The sequence below is a fragment of the Amia ocellicauda genome, chromosome 21, assembly GCF_036373705.1.
Source record: "Amia ocellicauda isolate fAmiCal2 chromosome 21, fAmiCal2.hap1, whole genome shotgun sequence".
NCBI classification, from domain to species: domain Eukaryota; kingdom Metazoa; phylum Chordata; class Actinopteri; order Amiiformes; family Amiidae; genus Amia; species Amia ocellicauda.
The window spans coordinates 19,404,578-19,424,599 of NC_089870.1; the positions used below are offsets into that span (position 1 = coordinate 19,404,578).

At 42.5% G+C, this 20,022-nt stretch overlaps 1 protein-coding gene across 1 annotated transcript; it reads right to left on the bottom strand.

Annotated features, from left to right (window-relative positions):
* Nucleotides 1-9,153: 9,153 nt before the first annotated feature.
* Nucleotides 9,154-18,785, bottom strand: LOC136716904 (melanoma inhibitory activity protein 2-like). The gene is made up of 19 exons (XM_066694321.1): nt 17,730-18,785; nt 16,614-16,745; nt 15,471-15,492; nt 15,249-15,337; nt 15,072-15,140; nt 14,707-14,817; nt 14,445-14,516; nt 14,188-14,292; nt 13,551-13,673; nt 13,146-13,257; nt 12,704-12,750; nt 12,382-12,472; nt 11,619-11,757; nt 11,191-11,259; nt 10,979-11,039; nt 10,584-10,619; nt 10,244-10,311; nt 9,894-9,976; nt 9,154-9,386 (listed from the first exon to the last, which is right to left on the bottom strand). The coding sequence occupies exons 1-19, from the start codon at nt 18,024-18,026 to the stop codon at nt 9,220-9,222; spliced, it is 1,893 nt and encodes a 630-aa protein (XP_066550418.1). The 5' UTR covers nt 18,027-18,785; the 3' UTR covers nt 9,154-9,219.
* Nucleotides 18,786-20,022: the final 1,237 nt, after the last annotated feature.

A 20,022-nucleotide genomic window follows, 5' to 3' on the forward strand; every position in this document is an offset into this window, starting at 1 on the left:
AGGGGGAATTTATTATTAAAACTGGGAGTAAACAACCCCAAATTCACCTGCCCACTTCCGTTTGAAAATCTATGAATTAGAGCCCTGCATTTCAGCCCGAGCCCGACGGGCCCCGACTTATTTACGCCCCTAGGGCCGGGCTCCGGGCCAATTTTCACGTCATAGTTCAAACACTGGCCGGGCATTGGGTCTGTTTTAGACTCCTCCCCCTTTTTATATTTCAGACATGAATTAATTCAAAGAAACTATGAGAAGTTGATGATGGTAAAACAAACATGGAAAGATGTTATATAATCTATCACACTGACACGCATGACACAGTCTGCTCACACACACAGGTTTCCCACGGACAACACGAGAGCAGCGTGTCTTCAGCGCAGCTGGAAGAGGACAGAAGAAAGCAGGACTGGACTGAAACCTTCCACTGTGGACGCAGTGCTTTTTCTCCACGATGCTCTGTGAAACACTGTTCTTCTGGCTGTAGCCATGTTAAGACTAGGAGGCTGTCTTGTTTTTTGTTTGATTGGACTTTATTTTCATTAGTCTAACTGTTGGAAACTATTGGACATAAGAATGGCCATGTTCTGTGGTGGCGCCTTGATTTTTGAGGTCAGGTAAAATAACCTGCGTGTTTTATTTTATTTTATTTGTTTGGATCGTACAGCCCGTTCGTTCGTTTTTCCGCACGCCGTTGTGAGCAGCAGAGCAGCCTGCCTCAGCTTGTCAAAAATGCCTTTTTACTGTGGTGGTGATAATGAACATTTAAACTAACATTGTGTGATATGCTTGAAGTGTTTTATATCTATCGATTTTATTGTAGGCAAGTCAGGGGTTGATTTGAGAGGCTAAATTGATCAAACCTGATCAACTCACTGGATGCTTGATCGTCACTTTAAAAAACAGAAACTTTTTACTAATTTTTACTAAATTTTTACTAATTTAACAATCAAAAAATGCTCCAAATGTTTTTCTAAATTAACTTAATAAAGAAACGAAAAGAAATATAACTACTTTGCAATAAAAAACAAACCTGAACTATTTTAATGGCTGCAACAGTAGTATAGACTGTTTAATTGAAAAAACATAAAAGAAAACACGGGCTCCAGTGGGACTCGGGCCGAGAATTGTGATAAGCTGAGCTGTCGGACAAGGGCCGGGCTGGGACCTGAGCGTCTCGGGCCAGGGCTGGGCTGGGGCCTAGATTTGAGGCCCGTGCAGGGCTTTACTATGAATATTTGCTTCTACTGCACACCCCTCCCCATTCCCACCTCCTCCCCAGTTGCTCGTTGCTTCATTCCTCTTAGCAGGGGGGGTCCGACAATCCAGACCATTCTGCCAGGATGTCAAGCGGTTATAACTAAAGCTTCATATACCCAATCACTCACACTTATCGCTATTTTGGGCTAGTGACCTACCTGTGTAACCCGAGTTCCTTTTCCAGGTGTATCTCAGCCATGATCTTCACCTTCTGCTGGAGTTTCTATGTGTCGCTGATGGACTTGACACTCTTAGACTCCAGCAAAGCCTTATCAGTTTGAAGCTTTTTAATGCGATCTGTCAGAGGGCACAAAACAAACGTTGTTGTGGGGGTATTCTACACTCACTGACACCAGGGCCTCGCTGACGGAGGTGAGCATGTCCAGGCGCAGCGAGTGCAGCAGCAGGTTGTGCTCGGTCAGGACGGCCAGCAGCAGAGTGCAGGTGTAGCAGCCTCTGCAGCAGCTTCACAGAACTGAGGTCACACGCACACACTCACACACACGCACACACACGCGTATGCACACGCACACACACACACGACAATCACTGGGCTGGTAGTCAACAAAACACCAGCCAGCTCCTTCTACAGTATTGGTCAAAATAAAATCTATTCAAAGTCTTCTTAAAACTGGAATACTTTATAAAAATAACACTTTATATGAATACAGTTAAAGAAGCCATGCAGTTGTGCAAGTATTGTTTTAAAGCAAATGCTGTCCAAAACTTTAACAAATGGAAATGCTGCAGGTGGTAGGAGTATGTCACCTCACGTGTCGGTCCTACGCTCTCTGCCTGAAGACAGTGTTCAGGTCTTGGATGAACCATGGGTCTCTTTTGGTATTCCTCAACAGCTCATTCTTACCCGTTCATCTTGCTCTGATCATTATGCCTTCTGGGACTCCAAATCCTTCTCTAAGTGATCAAGTTCCTCTAGTAACTCAGTATTGGACTGTTCTAGTTTCTTAGACATTTCCTTCAGTAGCAAGAAGAAGAAGAAAGTGTCTCAAAGATTCTCAATTCAAAACCTGCTCATTTTCAGCTGTAGAGAATGATGGTGCTATTATGATTTTTATAGTCACAGTGTAGGATTTCTGCAACAGGCAGGACAAAATCTTCAGAAATAAAAGTTTTATCACACCAGGACAGGGAGAATTTTTGTGTGTCAGAAAGGACATTCTTCCTTAGTCAAGTGATCGAGGGCATTCTTGGATATGTATTTAATCACCTGCAGGGTTTCTCTCTCAGGCGTGCTCTGCGGGGTCACCATTTTTCAAATCTTCTTCCAGTTAAAAATCAATCCATCCATATCTTCTGGCAGTACACAATTCTCACCCTCTGAAACACAAGGAAAGTAAGTGTGTAAGACCATCTTACTTTTTGTTTGCATTCACTAAGGGTTTCCAGGACTTTGCATTTTTCTTCAAATACTTCAGTTTGTGCGAGTTTCGTCTCCTGCAGTAGAACATCAATATGAGAATTACTCCCAAAAATGCCATGAGGAGGACCACTTCCCAGGGCAGCCCAGAAAAGTCTGGTCTAGGCCTCATATTCTCTGGCAGAGATGAGTCAGCCTGAAGGTAAAGTATGTGTCACACCACAATAGACGCATAATGAGTATATAGCCTGCATGTTAAGATATAAACATTGTACACTTATTCATGATCTCATCTTATAAAGGAACAACACACAAATAAGGCTTCTTGACATTTGAAACATGGTTCAGGTCACCATCTTTATTGCTGTCAGATCTGGGAATGCCAGGAGGGGTGGACCCAAGTGTCAGGCGCAGTGGGACCTTGTGTAGGTCTATCTATATGATCACACCACTAGAAATAGCTGTACAGTTGCCATTTTCCTGCACTTGCTACCAGTTAGTTTTGAAGACACCAGACAAATCACAAACAAAAACTGAAGCTTTATATATAGATATTTGAAGAAACAAACACACATACATATATAATCAATGCAATAATTTTGCAGGATGTTCACTTACATGCTTCACCTTCACCTTCTTCGTGTAGTAAATTCTGGCTGCCATCAGTAGATGTACCAACTAAGTCATTGATTCCTTCCTCTGACCTTGTAGCTGTTTTCACTTTGATGATGTTTTTGTCAATAGAACATAGAGAGAGTCGGAGATATTGCTGAGTTTAAATCACACGTGTTATAGCCATGCAAAGTTGACCTACTGTGATGGGTATCCCTCATGTACGTTGCGTGAGACCTGCCCCCATTGATGAGGCGCGCCTTTATTGTGGTTTGTGAGATCACAAATTGTAGAACTCGACACTGACGACGGTGGAATTAGTTTTTACAGTGACAGTAACCAAACAGGTGTTCAATTAACAATTAATAACAAGGAGACCAATATTTGTGAACAGCTAGCTTGTGTGAGTTTTTATTAGCATCCTTCTTAAACCTTCTGTTCCACATCTTTATATCCCATATCTTGAGATTGTAACCCCCTAGTAATGAGCAACACGTACACCAGAGCTGTAGTGAACTCCAAAGTGATTATTTATTGCAACTCTCCTAATTATACATTCTAATCTAGGGAAGCCTCCGTAGGTCAAACTATGCTTTAAAATATCTTTACACCCCTGTGATACAATGAGAACAACAGTAACACAACCCAATGCAAAACATGTGCATATGTACAGTCTCAAATATTCATGTTAGTGATGAATCTTAAATCATTCACTTTAAAATAAACATTTTACCTGCATGACTTTTAACAATCTTCAAGATGTACCTGAGGATCTTCTCAATACAGGAAAACAGAACAGAAAATCTTCAGTGTTTAGAGAGTATGACCTAGGGCTACTTCCTGCAGGACGGTTGCTTTCTGTTCTATGCATTTGGATCTTCGATTCGCACCACATCGTATCTTGACAGTGGTTTCAGGCTTTTTGTTGCTTTGTCCTAATTTTGTTTCAGTTTCCTCTTCAACAACTCTTGCTACTGCTTCAGCTCTTCTGCTGCTCCTCTGAACAGCAGGATCTCAGGATAGTTGGAAAAGTAATCTATCACTAGCAGATAGTCTTTGCCATTGAGGTGAAATATTAACTTTTTGCCTTGGTGCTGTTGGAAGGTCAGCAACTGTCATGGACTCCCTTGCTTGCATGTTGTGATATTTTAGACAAGTTTCACAATTACCTATCATCCTTTCGATATCCAGATTCAATCTCGTCCAGTATATATTGCCTCTCTAGCTCTTCTCTTGGCTTTTTCACTTGTCATGAGCATGTCTTGACTCGTATTCTGTGATACAACTATTCTGTCTCTGCGGAGCAGTCGCTGTGGTCTGATCTGGTAGTACTGTACACATGAGCCCTTGGACCAGCCTTGATGCAGATTTGTGTCCCTTGCTGTCTCTTCTGCAATCTGCTTTGATTTGCTCTGACACAGGTCAGAGAATCGCATTTACAAAATTAACAAATATGTATTTCTCTCTGTATCATTTCGATTAACATTTACAATAAGTTAAGTATCCTATATTAGTGAGCAAGGGGTGGCGCAGCTAAGTGAGGTAGCATACCAGCGCAAACCACATAATGAGAGAGTGAGACACAGATGTGCACACAGTTCAAGCATGCAAGGAGCAAGTGCAAGACAAGTACAGTAAAGCAACAAAGCCGGACGCAAGTGTTTCAGATGTGCTAAATGAAGTATCTACACTCAGTGAGGAAGAAGATGAGGGACATTTTCTGGGAGAGGTCACAGACGTTGCTGACGCAAACAATGCGTGGAAAGTGAGACTACTAATACAAGAGTAAAATAGAGTTCAAGATTGACATGGGGGCAGATAAGTGTCATTTTGGAAAATACTTTCTCAAATAAAAATTATCCTCCACAGCTTAAAAGCACAGCAGCAAACTGAGACCCCAGGGGGTGAACTGAGCTGTGTGGGTCAATTCACAGCCACTACTAGACAAATGGGGCAACAGTTGAGTTTCAAGGTCTTTGTGAAGAAGGGGTTAGCTGTGAGTAATCTCCTAGGCTGTCATGTTGCGGTAGCAATGGGATAAGTAAAGAGAATAGAGGAACTCAAATGTGCTTACCTAACAGAGCTAGGCAATCAAAATAACCCTTAATGATGATCCTGTACCCTACAGTGTTCATACAGCCAGACGTGTTTCTGTCCCAAGGTGAGAAGTGTGGAGAGATTGAGGAGATCAAAGAACCTACAGTGGTGTGCATCCAAGGTTCCTGTCCCCGACAAGAACGGGCCGGTGAGGATATGCGTAGACCTGAACCCACTAAATAACACAGTAAAGAGGGAGACGTATGTTTAACCCAGCATTGAAGATATCAAAGCTGGCCAATGCAAGGGTATTCTCACTGCTAGCAGTGGCTTTTGGCAGATACCATTGGACAGAGAGTGTGCTAAGTTAACAACATTTAGGCCCATAACCCCCTTTGGAAGGTATTTCTTTCATATGCTTCCTCTTGGGATAACGAGCGCCAACAGGGGGAAATCTTCCAATGTGGGATGTCTGAGCACCTGAAACAGCGACAGGGCGACATTCTAGTGTGTTCAGACAGGCCCGAGGAGCACGAGAGAAGCTCCACAGCGCTCTTCAGACACGTGTTTCCTAAATGATTTATCATCGCAAATGCTTGTGCTGTTTTGCAGGTGACAAGGTTCCTGATTAGCATGTTGCCTCAAGGATCAAAATAACAATGACAATGTGTTAAAAGAGATGGTAAACATATTTTCACTTGAGGATTAAAAAAGGAAGGAAAAATGAAGGATGGGATATACCCAGGATGGGTTAAAATAAATGTCCTGTACTACAGTGAAGTAAAAAATCATGAATATGTTATTTTCCTGTTGATTTCTTTCTACACAAAAGAAGTGTTCTTTTAAAGACACGCAACTCCTGTCAGGAGCCTTCAGACAGTTTGTGTGTGTGTGTGTGTGTGTGTGTGTGTGTGTGTGTGTGTGTGTGTGTGTGTGTGTGTGTGGTCGAGTGCATCATTAAGGAAACCACTATGTGGCTGAAACCAAATAACTATAGAGTTAAAAAAGAGAAAAGCCAGCACATTATACTTTATTTAGTTGTGGCAATCGAGTATTTAAAATGCATGATGTAAGAAGCCACTTCATTCCCCAGTGCTGGACTGGTTCATACTGGTCTCAGCATTTTCACTCATGTTTCTGGGCTCCTTATAACGGCCCTCACAGGTGGGAATCTAGGAATCTGTAAGAGCAGACAAACTTAGAAAGGAAAACTTTATTTTTTACACTGTACACATTATCAATGTAATATTAGTGCCTGTTCTCCACAACCATCAGGGACCAGTCTGGATGGTTTTAAGACTAATAATTGTGTGTTAAACTTAAAACATGCAGATGTTTTAACATTGTTCTCCTGTATATGTAAGTAGAAATAATGAAATCCCCTATGGCAAGGACTCTTCTGTACAATGCCGCTCTATTCACAATATTAAACAATGTATATGAGAACATAAGAAAGTGTCCAGTCGAGAGGAGGCCATTTGCCCCATCGTGCTCGTTTGGTGTCCATTAATAACTAAGTGATCGAGGATCCTATCCAGTCTGTTTTTGAATGTTCCCACATTGTCTCTTCAGCCACATCGCTGGGGAGTTTGTTCAGATTGTGACGCCTCTCTGTGTGAAGAAGTGTCTCCTGTTTTCTGTCTTGAATGCCTTGAAGCCCAATTTCCATTTGTGTCCCGGGTCCATGTGTCCCTGCTGATCTGGAAAAGCTCCTCTGGTTTGATGCGGGCGATGCCTTTCATGATCTTGAAGACTTGGATCAAGTCCCCACGTAGTCTCCTCTGTTCCAGGGTGAAAAGGTTCAGTTCCTCAGTCTCTCAGTAGGACATTCCCTTCAGACCTGGAATAAGTCTGGCTGCTCTCCTCTGAACTGCCTCTAGAGCAGCGATTTCTTTCTTAAAGTGTGGTAATGAAAGTGAGCACTGGCACAATTTCAGCATGGAGAGAGTAATGACCTTCAGGCCGTTAGGTTTCACCCATGAGATGCACGGATCTGGCTCGTATTTGCAGTGATCGCAATGCCGCTGTGGCAGGGAGGGGGTTAATTGTCCCTCCCTGTCTGCTCAGGGACTGCAGGTGGTTGGGGTGATTGATCAATTAAGGTCAATCAACCCCAGCCTCCTGCTATATAAGGAGGCCTCAGCCGCCCATGAGGGGGTTGGAGAGTTGAGTTGGTTTGGGAGAGTTAGGGTGTGTGGTGTGTGTGGTGTGTGTGGTGTGTGTGGTGTGTGTGGTGTGTGTGGTGTGTGTGGTGTGTGGGGTGTGTGGGGTGTGTGTGGTGTGTGGGGTGTGTGTGGTGTGTGGGGTGTGTGGGGGTGTGGGGTGTGTGGTGTGTTGTGTGTGTGGGAACAAGCAAGTGGGTTTTTGTATGCTTTGCTGTTTTGTTTGTTTTTGGTATTGACACAGTGAAGTCTTCAACCATCCTGTGTCTTTCGCTTTGTGTATCTTTTTGGTTGGCCCTCGTGCCCGTTTGAGTTGTGCATTTATGTAATAAAAGTCCTGTTCTTTTGGTACCTGAGGTCTCTCTGAGCCTCCATTCCTGGCCGCCCCACCGTAGCCGCTCTTCACAATGTTAAACAATGTATATACATTTAAAAACCCTCAGTTTTAGAGAACATTTGTAGAATCAAAACTCGTGTTGAGGTTTGAATCTGAATTTCTACATTAAGGGCTCTGCATCGATGGAGGGGGACGATTGGGAAACTGAGGTCTGCTGTTCATATCCTTTGTTTATGATGTAATAATCCGATACATTACAGTATCTGTCATTATAATATTCAAAAGCTGCAGAGTGAAAACTTCAACAAACTAAAGCGTTTCCTGAATAAAACCTCAATGCTTCTGTGTGTTAAAAAAAAAATTGCCGCAAAGAAGTCCATCCACAAAGGCCTGCAAAGTCATTCACTGGTTTATTACAGAAGGACCGATACGATTCTCAGAATCTCAACTGTTTTCAGCTGAAACACTTTTGAAAAACATTCTCACTTTGTTGTAATAAAAGTGAAAAATTGACTTCATTTCACTTCTGTCACAGGTTTGTGTAGAAAGGTTTAGATATGGAATCGGCACATTTACAGGCTGCAGGACTTAAACCTTTCTGCGAGTGACTTGCTGTTTGCTTCTCTTTTTTTTTTTTAAAGAACTACACTTTCTGGGGAATAATATCTATATATGTATTGTCTGCCATAAACCCCGACCACGAACAAGTCACACAACAGAAAGTTGGGGACGTCAAAGCCAGCTTTTAGGATGATCATTTATTTTATTTGACACAGGAAACTGAAGTAACAAATCGAAAACCAGACATTAAAAACGGTTTCTCATTTTATTCCAGATTTATTGCAAATAGACATTTCCGAATTGCAGATTTGTACCTAAAATATTATTGAAGCTTTCTAGTGCCAAAATACAAACCAATACATATGTTGAAGTTATCGAGGTATTGCTTTACAGGATTTTGCGAATCTGTCGTGCTATAATGAAATGCAATAAACACGTTGTTAATCAATACAAGCTTATTTTAGTGTCTGATCGCTGCTGAATTGCTTTTCTGCATCATATTATTTTCATGTCATGATTAAATGCATTACTAATGCTTCACATTAAAGCAGCGATGGCAGGGACTGAATTAAATGCAAAGCGCACGATTGCATTACATTTAATTCAGTCCCTGCCATCACTGCTTTAATGTAAAGCATTAGTATTGCATTTAATCGTGGCATTAAAATACTATGATGCTGAATGGGAAAGCAGGGATCAGACACTAAAAGAAGCTTGTATTGATTAACAAAGTGTTTATTGCATTTCATTATAGCACGACAGATTCGCAACATCCTGTAATGCAATACCTAGATAATATCAATGTGTATTGGTTTGTATTTTGGCACTAGAAAGCTTCCATAAAATACCAATTCAATTACAGCCAATTAAAAAAATCAAACAAACAAAAAAAATGGTGCACACAACTCCTGCCGTGTGAACGACACGCGTGTGCCTCGTCCGACCTCAGATGTCCTCCTGGGGAGGGGGCAGTTCTGGTCCCCACACTTTCCACAGCCTGGGGTTGAGGGCGTGGGAGGGGGTCCCTGGACACTGTCTCGCACTGATGGGAGAGGAGAAAACAAAAAGGCCGAGTTGACACACAGACACAGGTATTTACATCCCCTTGTCTTCCCATGTGTGACTCCTCACTATTACACGGCTGGACACACATTTCTGTCAGCGCACAATAAACCGATTGAGACGACAAAAACACTCCCAGCCCACAGGCGGAGCCCCTCGAGGGGGAAAGAAGTCGGGGGTCCGCGTGGCAGCGCTCGCCTGCAGTCAGAGCGGTCAGAAGGATTCAAACATCTTCCAGATCCAGCCTTTCCACTGTATGAGGTCTCTGTGCTTGAGGCCGATCCAGGCACACGTGCTGTAGACGCCCCTCCACTGACTCGGCTCCGTTCGCAGGCTGACTGAGTGAGTCGACACACTAAGGCCTCCCAATAAAATACTGCGTTTCAGCCACTCCAGTCAGATTTACTCACACCTGGCCTCAGTGGAGCCTTTCTTTCCTGTCCCCCCCTCAATCAATCATGCTCCAGGAGGTAGGAGTATACGTCACCTCTCAACAGGGAGCTTCCAGGAACGCCCAGAGCAGACGGCTCTCTCTCCACCAGCTCGAGTCTAATCTGAGCCTCTGTGATCCTGCATGAGAACAACACTCGGTGAAAAACTGTGTTTACAAAACAGTCTATTACAACAGAGTCGTTCTGTTCAAATCGTCTGTAAGAAGCGGCACTTTATCAGTACTGTGACTTCATCTCTAAATCCGTCACCTGTGTTTCCTCTCTTTGTTTTTAGAATCAGTTGTGGTCAATTCCATGATCTGGTGTTGCCCGTGCGGTGGCTTGTATGGATGTATGAAATGTGTTCAGACTCCTGAGTGCCAGGATGCTTTGCCGTGGCTCTTACTTCTGTCTGAGGTGGCAGTTCTCTATCCTGAAGTCAGCCAGGTCTCGATCTCCTGCCCTTGCTGCCAGCTACACACACACACAAATAAACAACACAGACAACAAAACCTCAACAAAATGTAAACAATTTACTAAGGTAGATCTCTTTAACAAGTGTTATTTATCTGCTATAAAAGAATAATAATAATACAATGAAAGAATAATGACATGCTTATTTTAGATATTGTTTTTAGCTCTGCTACACTTACGGGCCTCCACTGATGATCTAATGTGAAGAGGCTACTGTCTTATGCACGCAAACCAGTGATAACTGACAACTTCAGTAACTCGATCATACATACCCAGTTATAGTGAGCCGTCTTTTCATGGGCAGCGATCTGATGAACACAGAGAAAGCAGATTGTAAGTGACTGAGAGGGACTGCCCGGCTGTATAAAGGAATCTATATCACAAAACCGCGTGAGTGAATCACTGACTCTCTATTTGACACTGTTAAAAGGTGGCCCCATACAGCACGATAAAGACACCCAATTCAGGAAAACATCTTAATATCATCCCTGTTTTCTCACACAGACAAATCAGGTTCCGCTGAAAGTGTCAGTCACACTAAAGCTGAGCTGAGAGTCTGGCCTTCTCCATTGGGTTTCTTGTCACCAAACTTGCGATATGTCTGCCCCATAGATTGTTCTCTCCTTTGACCTCCATGTTCTGTCGTTTTTACACACAGATAACAAACCTGACTCTTATAGGCCTGTTCAGTTCTCTCCAGCTCTTCTTCCAGTGCCTTAGATCTCTGCCTGCAATGAGATATGTATTTTTTAATCCTACAATGAGCGTTGAGTGTTTTAACTGTCACGCTGTGCAACTTTTCCAGAGTCTAGATCACTGTAGCTGCGCAGATCACGTCTGCCGAATAAATAACTTGTGGGATCGCCGTGTGATCTCTACCTGTAGCTGCTGAGCTCCTCCGCGGCCTCGTCCGCCTGCAGACGCCCCCTCACCTCCACATCCAGCTTCCTGCTCATCAAAGACAACAAAACCAGAGAATCTGCAGTTAGTGCAGAAAAATCTCAAATCCACACAGAAACTCAGTGACTAAAGTTGACCTACACATGAAGTCTCTCACAGTAAAAACTCTTCTCACAAAGGACTTCACCTGGTCAGTGTCAGCTGGTACTGAGGGGGATTTATACTTCAATTCTGTAAACAACCCCAACTTCACCCTAACCCATTCTGCCAGGCTGTCGTTCCCCTCAGTCAGGCGGGTAAAGCCAAAAGCTTCACATAACCACTCACTGACAATAAATGCTAGATCGGGGTTGTGAACTAGTGAAAGTAACCTTGTGTTTCTCGTTTGATCAGACACGATGACCTACCTGTGTAACCTCAGCTCGTTCTCCTGGTGTATCTCAGCCACGATCTGCACCTTCTCCTGGAGTTTCTGAGTAGCGCTGCGGGACCGGGCATTCTCACACTCCAGCAGAGCCTTATCGGCCTGAAGCTTTTCGAAGCGCTCTGCCAACGGGAACGGGAACAAATTACACTCTGACTGAAGCCGTGAGACGCCTGCAAACGTTTCAGCCCTTCAGTCGAGCTCTCCCCCCCATGAAGCACAGACACATTCACTGATATCTGGGCCACAGATGGCACAGTGTAGGGAAGAGATATTGAGGCATGTGTGGGAAAGCAGTATCACTATAAATATGCCCCCCTTTCAAAAAGTGGAGTCATGGTCTGGGCTCTGGACTCCGAGCTGGGGGTCGTGGGTTCAGTCCCAGGCGGGGGACACTGCTGCTGTACCCTTGAGAGAGACACTGTACCTACATTGCTCCAGTCAAAACCCAGCTGTATCGATGGGTCACTGTACTTAAAATAACAATGTGATATAAACTGGATAGTGGCGTCTGCTAAGAAATGTATTAGTAAAAAAGGAGAGATGGATTATTTTATCTTCATGGGACTGCAGGGCTGTGATCTTGTGGAAAACTGCTAATATGAACGATGGCTTTCGGATTGAACTCTAGGAGATCCCGGTGATGACCTCTCTCTTAAAACACAACACAATCCGTCAGCGAGACTTGTGTATGAAGAGATGCGTTCTGTCTGTGAAGGTGTGACTATTGTGTGTTTATTAACTACCTTGGAGATCTTTCCTGGCTTTCCCTTCATCAGCCAGTCTGGCAAAGACCCCGTTTCTCTCTTCCACCACCGATCTTAAGTCTGCATTCATCTGAACGGGAAAAAACAGAAATCAGCTCAATACTGAAGCTTCCCTTCAACGTCCTGTCAGTACAATTAAGATCCTGATGACATAATGGTGGGACAGTTTGATTATTGTCCTCAGCTATCGATTACAAAACGTCTCTGTGATACAGAATCACATGAAACACAAATACAAAGAAATGTAAAGACCAGCTGACACTTTGTATTGTACTGTATTGGGTTTTTGAATGAAACATACCTTTGCTGCATCAAGAAGCTGCTGTACTTTTTGCTTCTGATGTGTATCTGTTTAATACAGGGAGAAAACGTACATATTTTAATATCAAATAAGAAGAGACATTCTTGGTGACAGCATTATCCTATCTTTCTCCAAAACACCCTGATCTATATCGTGTGATGAGCAATGGGAATGATCTATCCTGCAGTCTGGAGATTTCCACCCTATTTAAAAAGGTCTGGATGCCCCACATAAACAGTTATGTCTTCAGAAGAGGTTTTGACTAAAATCACACTGATCTTTGTCAGCTTTATTGATAAACACACAAATGCTTTTATTGCATCCCAGTCCTCACTTGCTTTAAAGAGACTGAAGCTGAACTGTTTCAGTGGGTCGATTCAGGCCACATGATTTTAGGTTTCTATTGCAAAACAGCAAAACACAAACACAAGCTGATCTGTACCTAGACCATCTCCGTTCCCTGGGGCGCCTTTCCCGTTATTGTCCTTCCCGTCAGCTTCCTCTTGCAGCTCGGAGTCCCAGTCCGTCAACTTCAGCAGGCGCTGTGTGAGAGTCTGACGGCACACAGAGAGGTCAGGGACCATGTACGAACACACACTCACTCCAGCAGCCCCAGCAGCAAAATCTATCCGTGTCACCGGCTGATGAAACTCATAACGATGGAGATTAACCCAGAGTTGCTGCCCATGCTTTACAATGCCCCACACACAACTTGAGGTTTGATAGCATTCCCGTCTGTATCACCAAAGCTCCCTCAGAACACCTGCAGCTGAACATAGAGAGGCGTCTCTGTGACAGAACAGGCCTCTCAGTTTCTCACTCACTACATGAAAAAACAGTCGTTAACCTGAATGTGCTCGTCCTTATTGGAGCAGTCCTCCTGCATGCTGCTCTGGGAGCTCTCACACATCCTGATCTGCTCAGCGAGGTCATTCAGCCGCTCATCCCACCCTTCTGCTTCTCGTAGAAGCTGGGGAAATAACCAAGCAAAGAAAAATCATGATCAGATATTTCGATCTCGCAGCAGCTGGGCGCTGACTTGTAACAGCGAGCCGTGGTTTGGTCACCTGACACAGGCACCTGAAGCTTAGCGTCACCCTCCCTGTAGACAGGCTGAACTCTCCCAAATAACAGTGCAGAATACACTCGATAAACACTGCTTTCAAGGGCAGATCACCACGTTAAATACTGCTGAGATAAATGCATCAGATAATGTCCAGATATGAGTTTAACTTGCCCCTGATGTGAAGAATAATTTATTTTTCATTATCTCCAAAGTAACTGTGTACAAATTATCTACAGGCAGAGGAATACACCCCCCTTTATCCTGGAACAACAGGACAAGTGCTTCAAAAATATGTATTAACAGCGTTGTGTGATGTGAGATGTGAGGATCACCTGCCCCACAGCAACATGCATCACATGAAGCTTTTCTATTTTATAATCTTCACCACTGAGGAACAGAAACATGCAGTGACCCATACCTGGCCTTCACTCTCTCGAAGTTGACAATTCTCCTCTATTGCTGCTTGAAGATTTTTCTTCAGCCGTTCTCTGTTCATTTCGTGTATTTTAAAGATGGTCTGTGCCTAGACAAAAAGGTGTAAACATGTATGTTTGTTAGTTTTTTTAATTAATCTCCTTATGATCAATTCATTTAATTTAATTTAATCATTTAATTTACAAAGGAAACAACACAAATAAACCAAAGTAAATCAAAGTAAGCAGCACATCAGCTTACCTGCTCCATCTGCGATTTCTGCTCTCTGGCTTCTTCCTCCATGTTCTTCAGCGATAACTGCATTCCTGCCAGCTGTCCACAAAACACACATTCACTTATTTTCATTACATGGCAATGATTTCCATCTCACCTCAATAAACACAACACAATTCCAGGCTTCAGTTACTGGCCCATATCCATCACACCATTCTCTGTAATAACGAAGACCAAAGAGGTATGATCAGCTCTATAGACCTTTCTTCAGAAAACAGTTCATTCTTACCAGGTCATCTTGCTCTGATCGTGAGGCCTTCTCAGAGTCCAAGTCCTTCTCTATGCGATCCAGTTCGTCCAGTATTTCTCGATTGGACTGCACCAGATCCTTAGACATTTCCTTCAGTAGCAAGAACGAGAAGAAAGTGTCTCAATTCAAAACCTGCTCATTTTCAGCTGTAGAGAATGACGGTGCCAATATGATTTTTATAGTCACAGTGTAGGATTTCTGCAACAGGCAGGACAAAGTCTTCATTAATAAAAGTTTAATCACACCAGGAAAGGGAGAATATTTCTGTGTCTGACTATTTCAGAAAGGAGATTCTCTCTTAGTCAAGTGATTGACTGAAGGTGTTCTGTTATATATTTCATTACCAGCAGGTTTGCCCTCTCGGCTTGTTCTGCAAGTTCGCCATTTCTCAAATCAGCTTCCAGTTGTTCTAACTGTAAAATAAAGATAAATCCATCAATATCTCCAGGCAGCACAAAATTCACTATACAGGTGGATTTACACTCAGATGAAAGGAGAGGAAGTGTGTAAGACCATCTTACTTTCTGTTTGCGTTCGCTGAGGACATCCAGGACTTTGCATTTCTCCTCAAATGCGTCGGTCACTCTCTGCCCCAGTTTCTTCTCCTTTCCTGGAAAACAAAACAAGATTCTGTCAGTAATTGACTCTACGTTTATAGTCTGTAGGTCTACAGACTTGACTCCCGAATATTGCGATTTGTTCAAACTATATGAATTTCAGTGATAAAATCTCAGTCTACTCACCAGCATACAATCTGCTTTTTATCTGAAAGGGGAAAATATGAGAGAAAAATGTATTAGAAGTTAGCATTAATCAGGTTAAAACTGTTAGTAACAACCTAGAAACTGGAATGTTCTTTACAAAAATATGTAACAATAATTATAATCTTCCATTACATACTATTTTCTATACATTTAACACGATTAATAAGGTATGCCTTTAGCAGTGTAGACTGTGGAGGTTGATATTCTTGCAATAATTGAATTAACCTGCCCTGCACTGCATGCACAGACTGAGTTCTTTACTTCTTTACTTTAGCTTTGAGTAGCTAAACTGACTTTGTGTCAGATAGTACATTTGCATTATAATTCTTGAAACAAGTGTATTTTATTGTACGTGTCACAATACATTACATACATAACACATGGCCAAGGCTTGCCCATCAGCACACAGCCCTTAACTGGCCTTGGAACTACAGGCATCTTGATCACCTTTACTGGGGGCTCAGTCTCATGGGACGACCGTCCCCCTTTTCAGCCCCTGAGAATGGATCAGTGCCTGGACAATGTCCACCAGGAACACTTTCAGAGTGTCAAACCTCCCTCTCCCAAATGCTTCGACATCACGGCGCTAAAGCAACCAGCTATTATTGACGGCAATATCAAGAAGCTGCCAAAAAATCTGCCGATGCAATTTTAGAGGTGTGTGAAACAGAGCTAGCATCATGTCTGCCAAGCGTACACCGCCCATGTGTGTATTGTATTGCTTCACAATTTAAGGGCAAGGACCAGCAATTAATAATAATAATAATAATAATAATTCAACTACTATTAAATAATTATATTGATTATATTGGTATTATTCAGAGGGCTGTCGTAGCAGGTTCGTTCAATCTCTGGCATTTCTGAGGTTTTACCAAACGTCCGAAGGTTGGTCACGTGACAATCACATCGCTTTTTACTTTTCTTGGGGCTCATATATACAGACAGTCCATGACTGAGAACAAGTAAACACAAAGACACCATTTCTACCAGACAGTAATGTTATGTTAAGAGTCGGCACAATAACATCAGCCTATGCAAACCCTCTTGTTCCAGATTGTGAAATGAATCCTCCTTTTTCTCCTAATAAAGTAACAAATTATATAGAAACTCAAATACACTTACTGAACGAAAGGCTCTGCAGAGGAACATCAATATGAATATTCCTCCCAAAAATGCCATTAGGGGGACCACTTCCCAGGGCAGCCCAGAAAAGTGTGGTCTAGGCATCTTACTCCCTGGCACAAATGAGACAGCCTGAAGAGAAAGTATGTGTTACACAACAGACACACAATGAGTGTACAGCCTGCATGTTAAGAGATAAACATTGTACACCTATTCATGATCTAATCTTTTAAACAATCAGCACACAAATAAGGCTTCTTGACATGTGAAACATGGTTCAGGTCACCATCGTTAGTCAAGCAGACTGCGGGAGAGTCTGAGCCAGGAGAGCTGCACCAGTATTGGTGTTAAAATCCTGCTTTATCCCTCATTACACTGGGATTTGCCTTATTTCACAACCCTGCCATTTTAACACTCATCAATGCAACATTATTGCGTTCACACAGCCATTATTCTGACCAAGGAAATGAGGATTATCTTTTCCCTTCGGACAGCACCATGATCTCACATTGCATGGCAAGTGTCACTTTATTATATATATTGTTGTATTACAAGCTAACTTATATAAATATTGTTTCAATTAACTATCATTTGGACAGTAGACTGCATTCAGAGCATGTGTGAGATCATTTGATAGCAAATTGTCTATCAGATGAGTCCTATTATTGACCAACGGCACAGCAGATGCACAAAAACCACAACTAGTTGTTTCTTAAGTCAACTTCATGTAACGCCAAACAGGGCAAAATATGGATGACAAGAGTCTGGCTTTGACCCAGATCACTCACTTCACCACTTGAAGCTTTTTAATGAAGAACTGTTATGGTAAAATAACGACTTGTAAAAGAAGAAATGTGTCAGTCATGGCACCTTGAGTATCTCTATGATCACAAAAATACAGATAATGTACCAAGTTCAAATGTTCAAAATAGCCACAGTCACAGACATCACTAGAAATAGCTATACAGGTACCATTTTCTTGCACTGGCTACCAGATCGTTTTGAAGACAACAAATAAATCAAGAACAAAAACTGAAGCTTTTTATATAGATAATTAAAAAAACATACATACATACATATCAATCAATGCAATAATTATGCAGGATGTTCACTTACGTGCTTCACCTCCTCCACGTCTAAGGAGTAGAACACTTTTGCTGTCATGCGAGTACCAGTAGTAGCTGTAACAACTATGTCCTTAATTCCTTCCTCTGTCTTTGTATCTGTGTTCACTGAGGTCGATTCGTTTTTGCTCAATGAAACACAAGAGTGAGTCGGAGAAATCGCCGAGATTAAAATCGCACGTGTTATAGCCAGGCACAGAGTCACCAACTGTGTACAATGACCTTGACGTACGTGCCTAGAGACCTCCCCATTGGTGACGTGTATATTGCTGTTTGTGACGTCATACATTATAGAACGCTGGACAGTACGCCCAAACAGCACTTCATACCGGCCCAGAACAAGCTTAACCAATTACAATACGTGTCGTTAAATAAATGCATAACACATCTATAACATCGTGCACTTGGGACACAATCTTTATATTGTATGGCACCCCTTTATCTTGTCCTGATGACGTTGTAAAAACTCAACAACCTCTCACATCAGACTCAGATCATTATTCCATATGATATCCCTCCATATTAGCTTCCGTATGAAACTCAACAATAAATGTCTTTTTACTCACATTATTCACAGTACAGTAGCCTATGCATATGCATTGTAGCCTCTACAGCTGTGTAGCAGCTACTCGCCCTGCAATCAGACTCAAATGCGGGTGTTTGTGCACAGAAAAATTAGGAGAAATGTAGCTACTCACACTTGTTGTCACTTGCTAACAACGTGACATCTCTGACACTGACAAAGCGTCCACATCAGGGACCAGTTTCTGAGTAGTTGGGGATTTTCATGATGTGGTTCAGATGCCCGTGTGAGCCGAGGGCGCAGGTCGCTCTTGCTCAGGTCCATTATGGGGGACGGCGGCTCACAGCACAGCATCTCTGAGGACAACATGTTCAAGTCCACGTCGGCGATGCAATCAAAGCAGCATCTCTCGGCCTGGCGGGTCATTTCTTGTGATCAGCCCAGCGCCTAGTGGACACAATGGGAACTACACGTCTTCATTACTGTAGTTTCAGAGATGATGTGTTTTAGGAATTTAAATGTTTGACTTCCCTGCCCTGGACTGAAACTGTTAGATCAGGCAAATTTCCTTCCCAATGACAAATGGTCCCACAATTCAATTATAACCTGAATTCCAAGCACAATAAACTATAATCTATAAGTAATGATGTAATTAGAGTGTTGCTCTCTTGCAAGATCTGTATTATTATTATTATTATTATTATTATTATTATTATTATTATTATTAGTAGTAGTAGTATTAGTAGTAGTAGTAGTAGTAGTAGTAGTAGTAGTAGTAGTAGTCTATTGTTCTATTGGAAGATTATTATCTATAGTATTAATATTACTATTTACTACGGTGGCAAAATGCAACAAAAAACATTTCCACCACAACATAAAAACTTTTACACCATAACACAACAAAAACTTAATACATTACAACATAAACGTTTCCTCAATGATTTGTGACAAGATGTTTGTTCCTGCTTTCTTCTTCATTGTGCTTTTGAGTTTCGTTTCCATAGCCCTCATCCAGTGGGCAGCTGTGTAAACTTCGCCCATCATTGCTAGCTTTACCACATTGTGCCCAGGGGTTTAATGTGTTTATGTCGCTCACCCCTCGGTCTGTCCAGGCCAAATCCCCTGAAACAGCAGACAAGACATGGAGGGCAAAACAGTGCCCACAAAGCCAGGGCTTTACTCATGCCATGTCCTACACAATGCCCGCTTGTACTATTTCACCTGTCGCTGCTGTGTGGACGTATGGACATATCTGGCTGATCTGGAGTTCCAACTCCTTGACCTTACATTTTTCAGGGAGAGTTTCCCTTCAAATGGACTCTGCTGCAGTGACATTACGGCGCTCAATGGCACTTCTTGTCTGGTCATTGTTGACTGTAACTCGGCTGCTGTCCAACAAGAGTCATGTTACTTAAACGAAAGATAACCTACAACAAAACCGTACCTCCTTGTTCAGGCTACCTACACAGTGTGAACAGATTCCTCTCTACACATCTACTGCTAATCATAACAGAAAGAGGTCCAGATCACAAATCCAAAATAACAGCCACAGTCCAGAAGTCAGAAGTTCATTTTATCGAGTCAGGTTCTCATACAATCAGGGTGTAATTCGGTCAGGGGTCGTTGCTGAAGCGGTGGATTTGTCTACTTTGGTTAGTTTCTCTCTCTATCGCCCTTCTTGTCCTTCCTCCAGCGGATACTGAGACGCGCTCCTGGGGCTTCATACAGCTTTACAGAAATATAAATATAGTAATATTATGGA

What these genes read in the sequence shown, in the direction of transcription:
- LOC136716904 (XM_066694321.1), bottom strand. Translation starts at nt 18,026, where the DNA reads ATGTATGACGTCACAAACAGCAATATACACGTCACCAATGGGGAGGTC. An exon ending in AACGAGCTGAGGTTACACAG is followed by an intron (nt 11,260 to 11,618) that starts GTAGGTCATCGT and finishes TTTGATGAGCAG; the next exon opens with GAAGCTGGATGTGGAGGTGA. An exon ending in GAGGAGCTCAGCAGCTACAG is followed by an intron (nt 11,040 to 11,190) that starts GTAGAGATCACA and finishes ATCTCATTGCAG; the next exon opens with GCAGAGATCTAAGGCACTGG.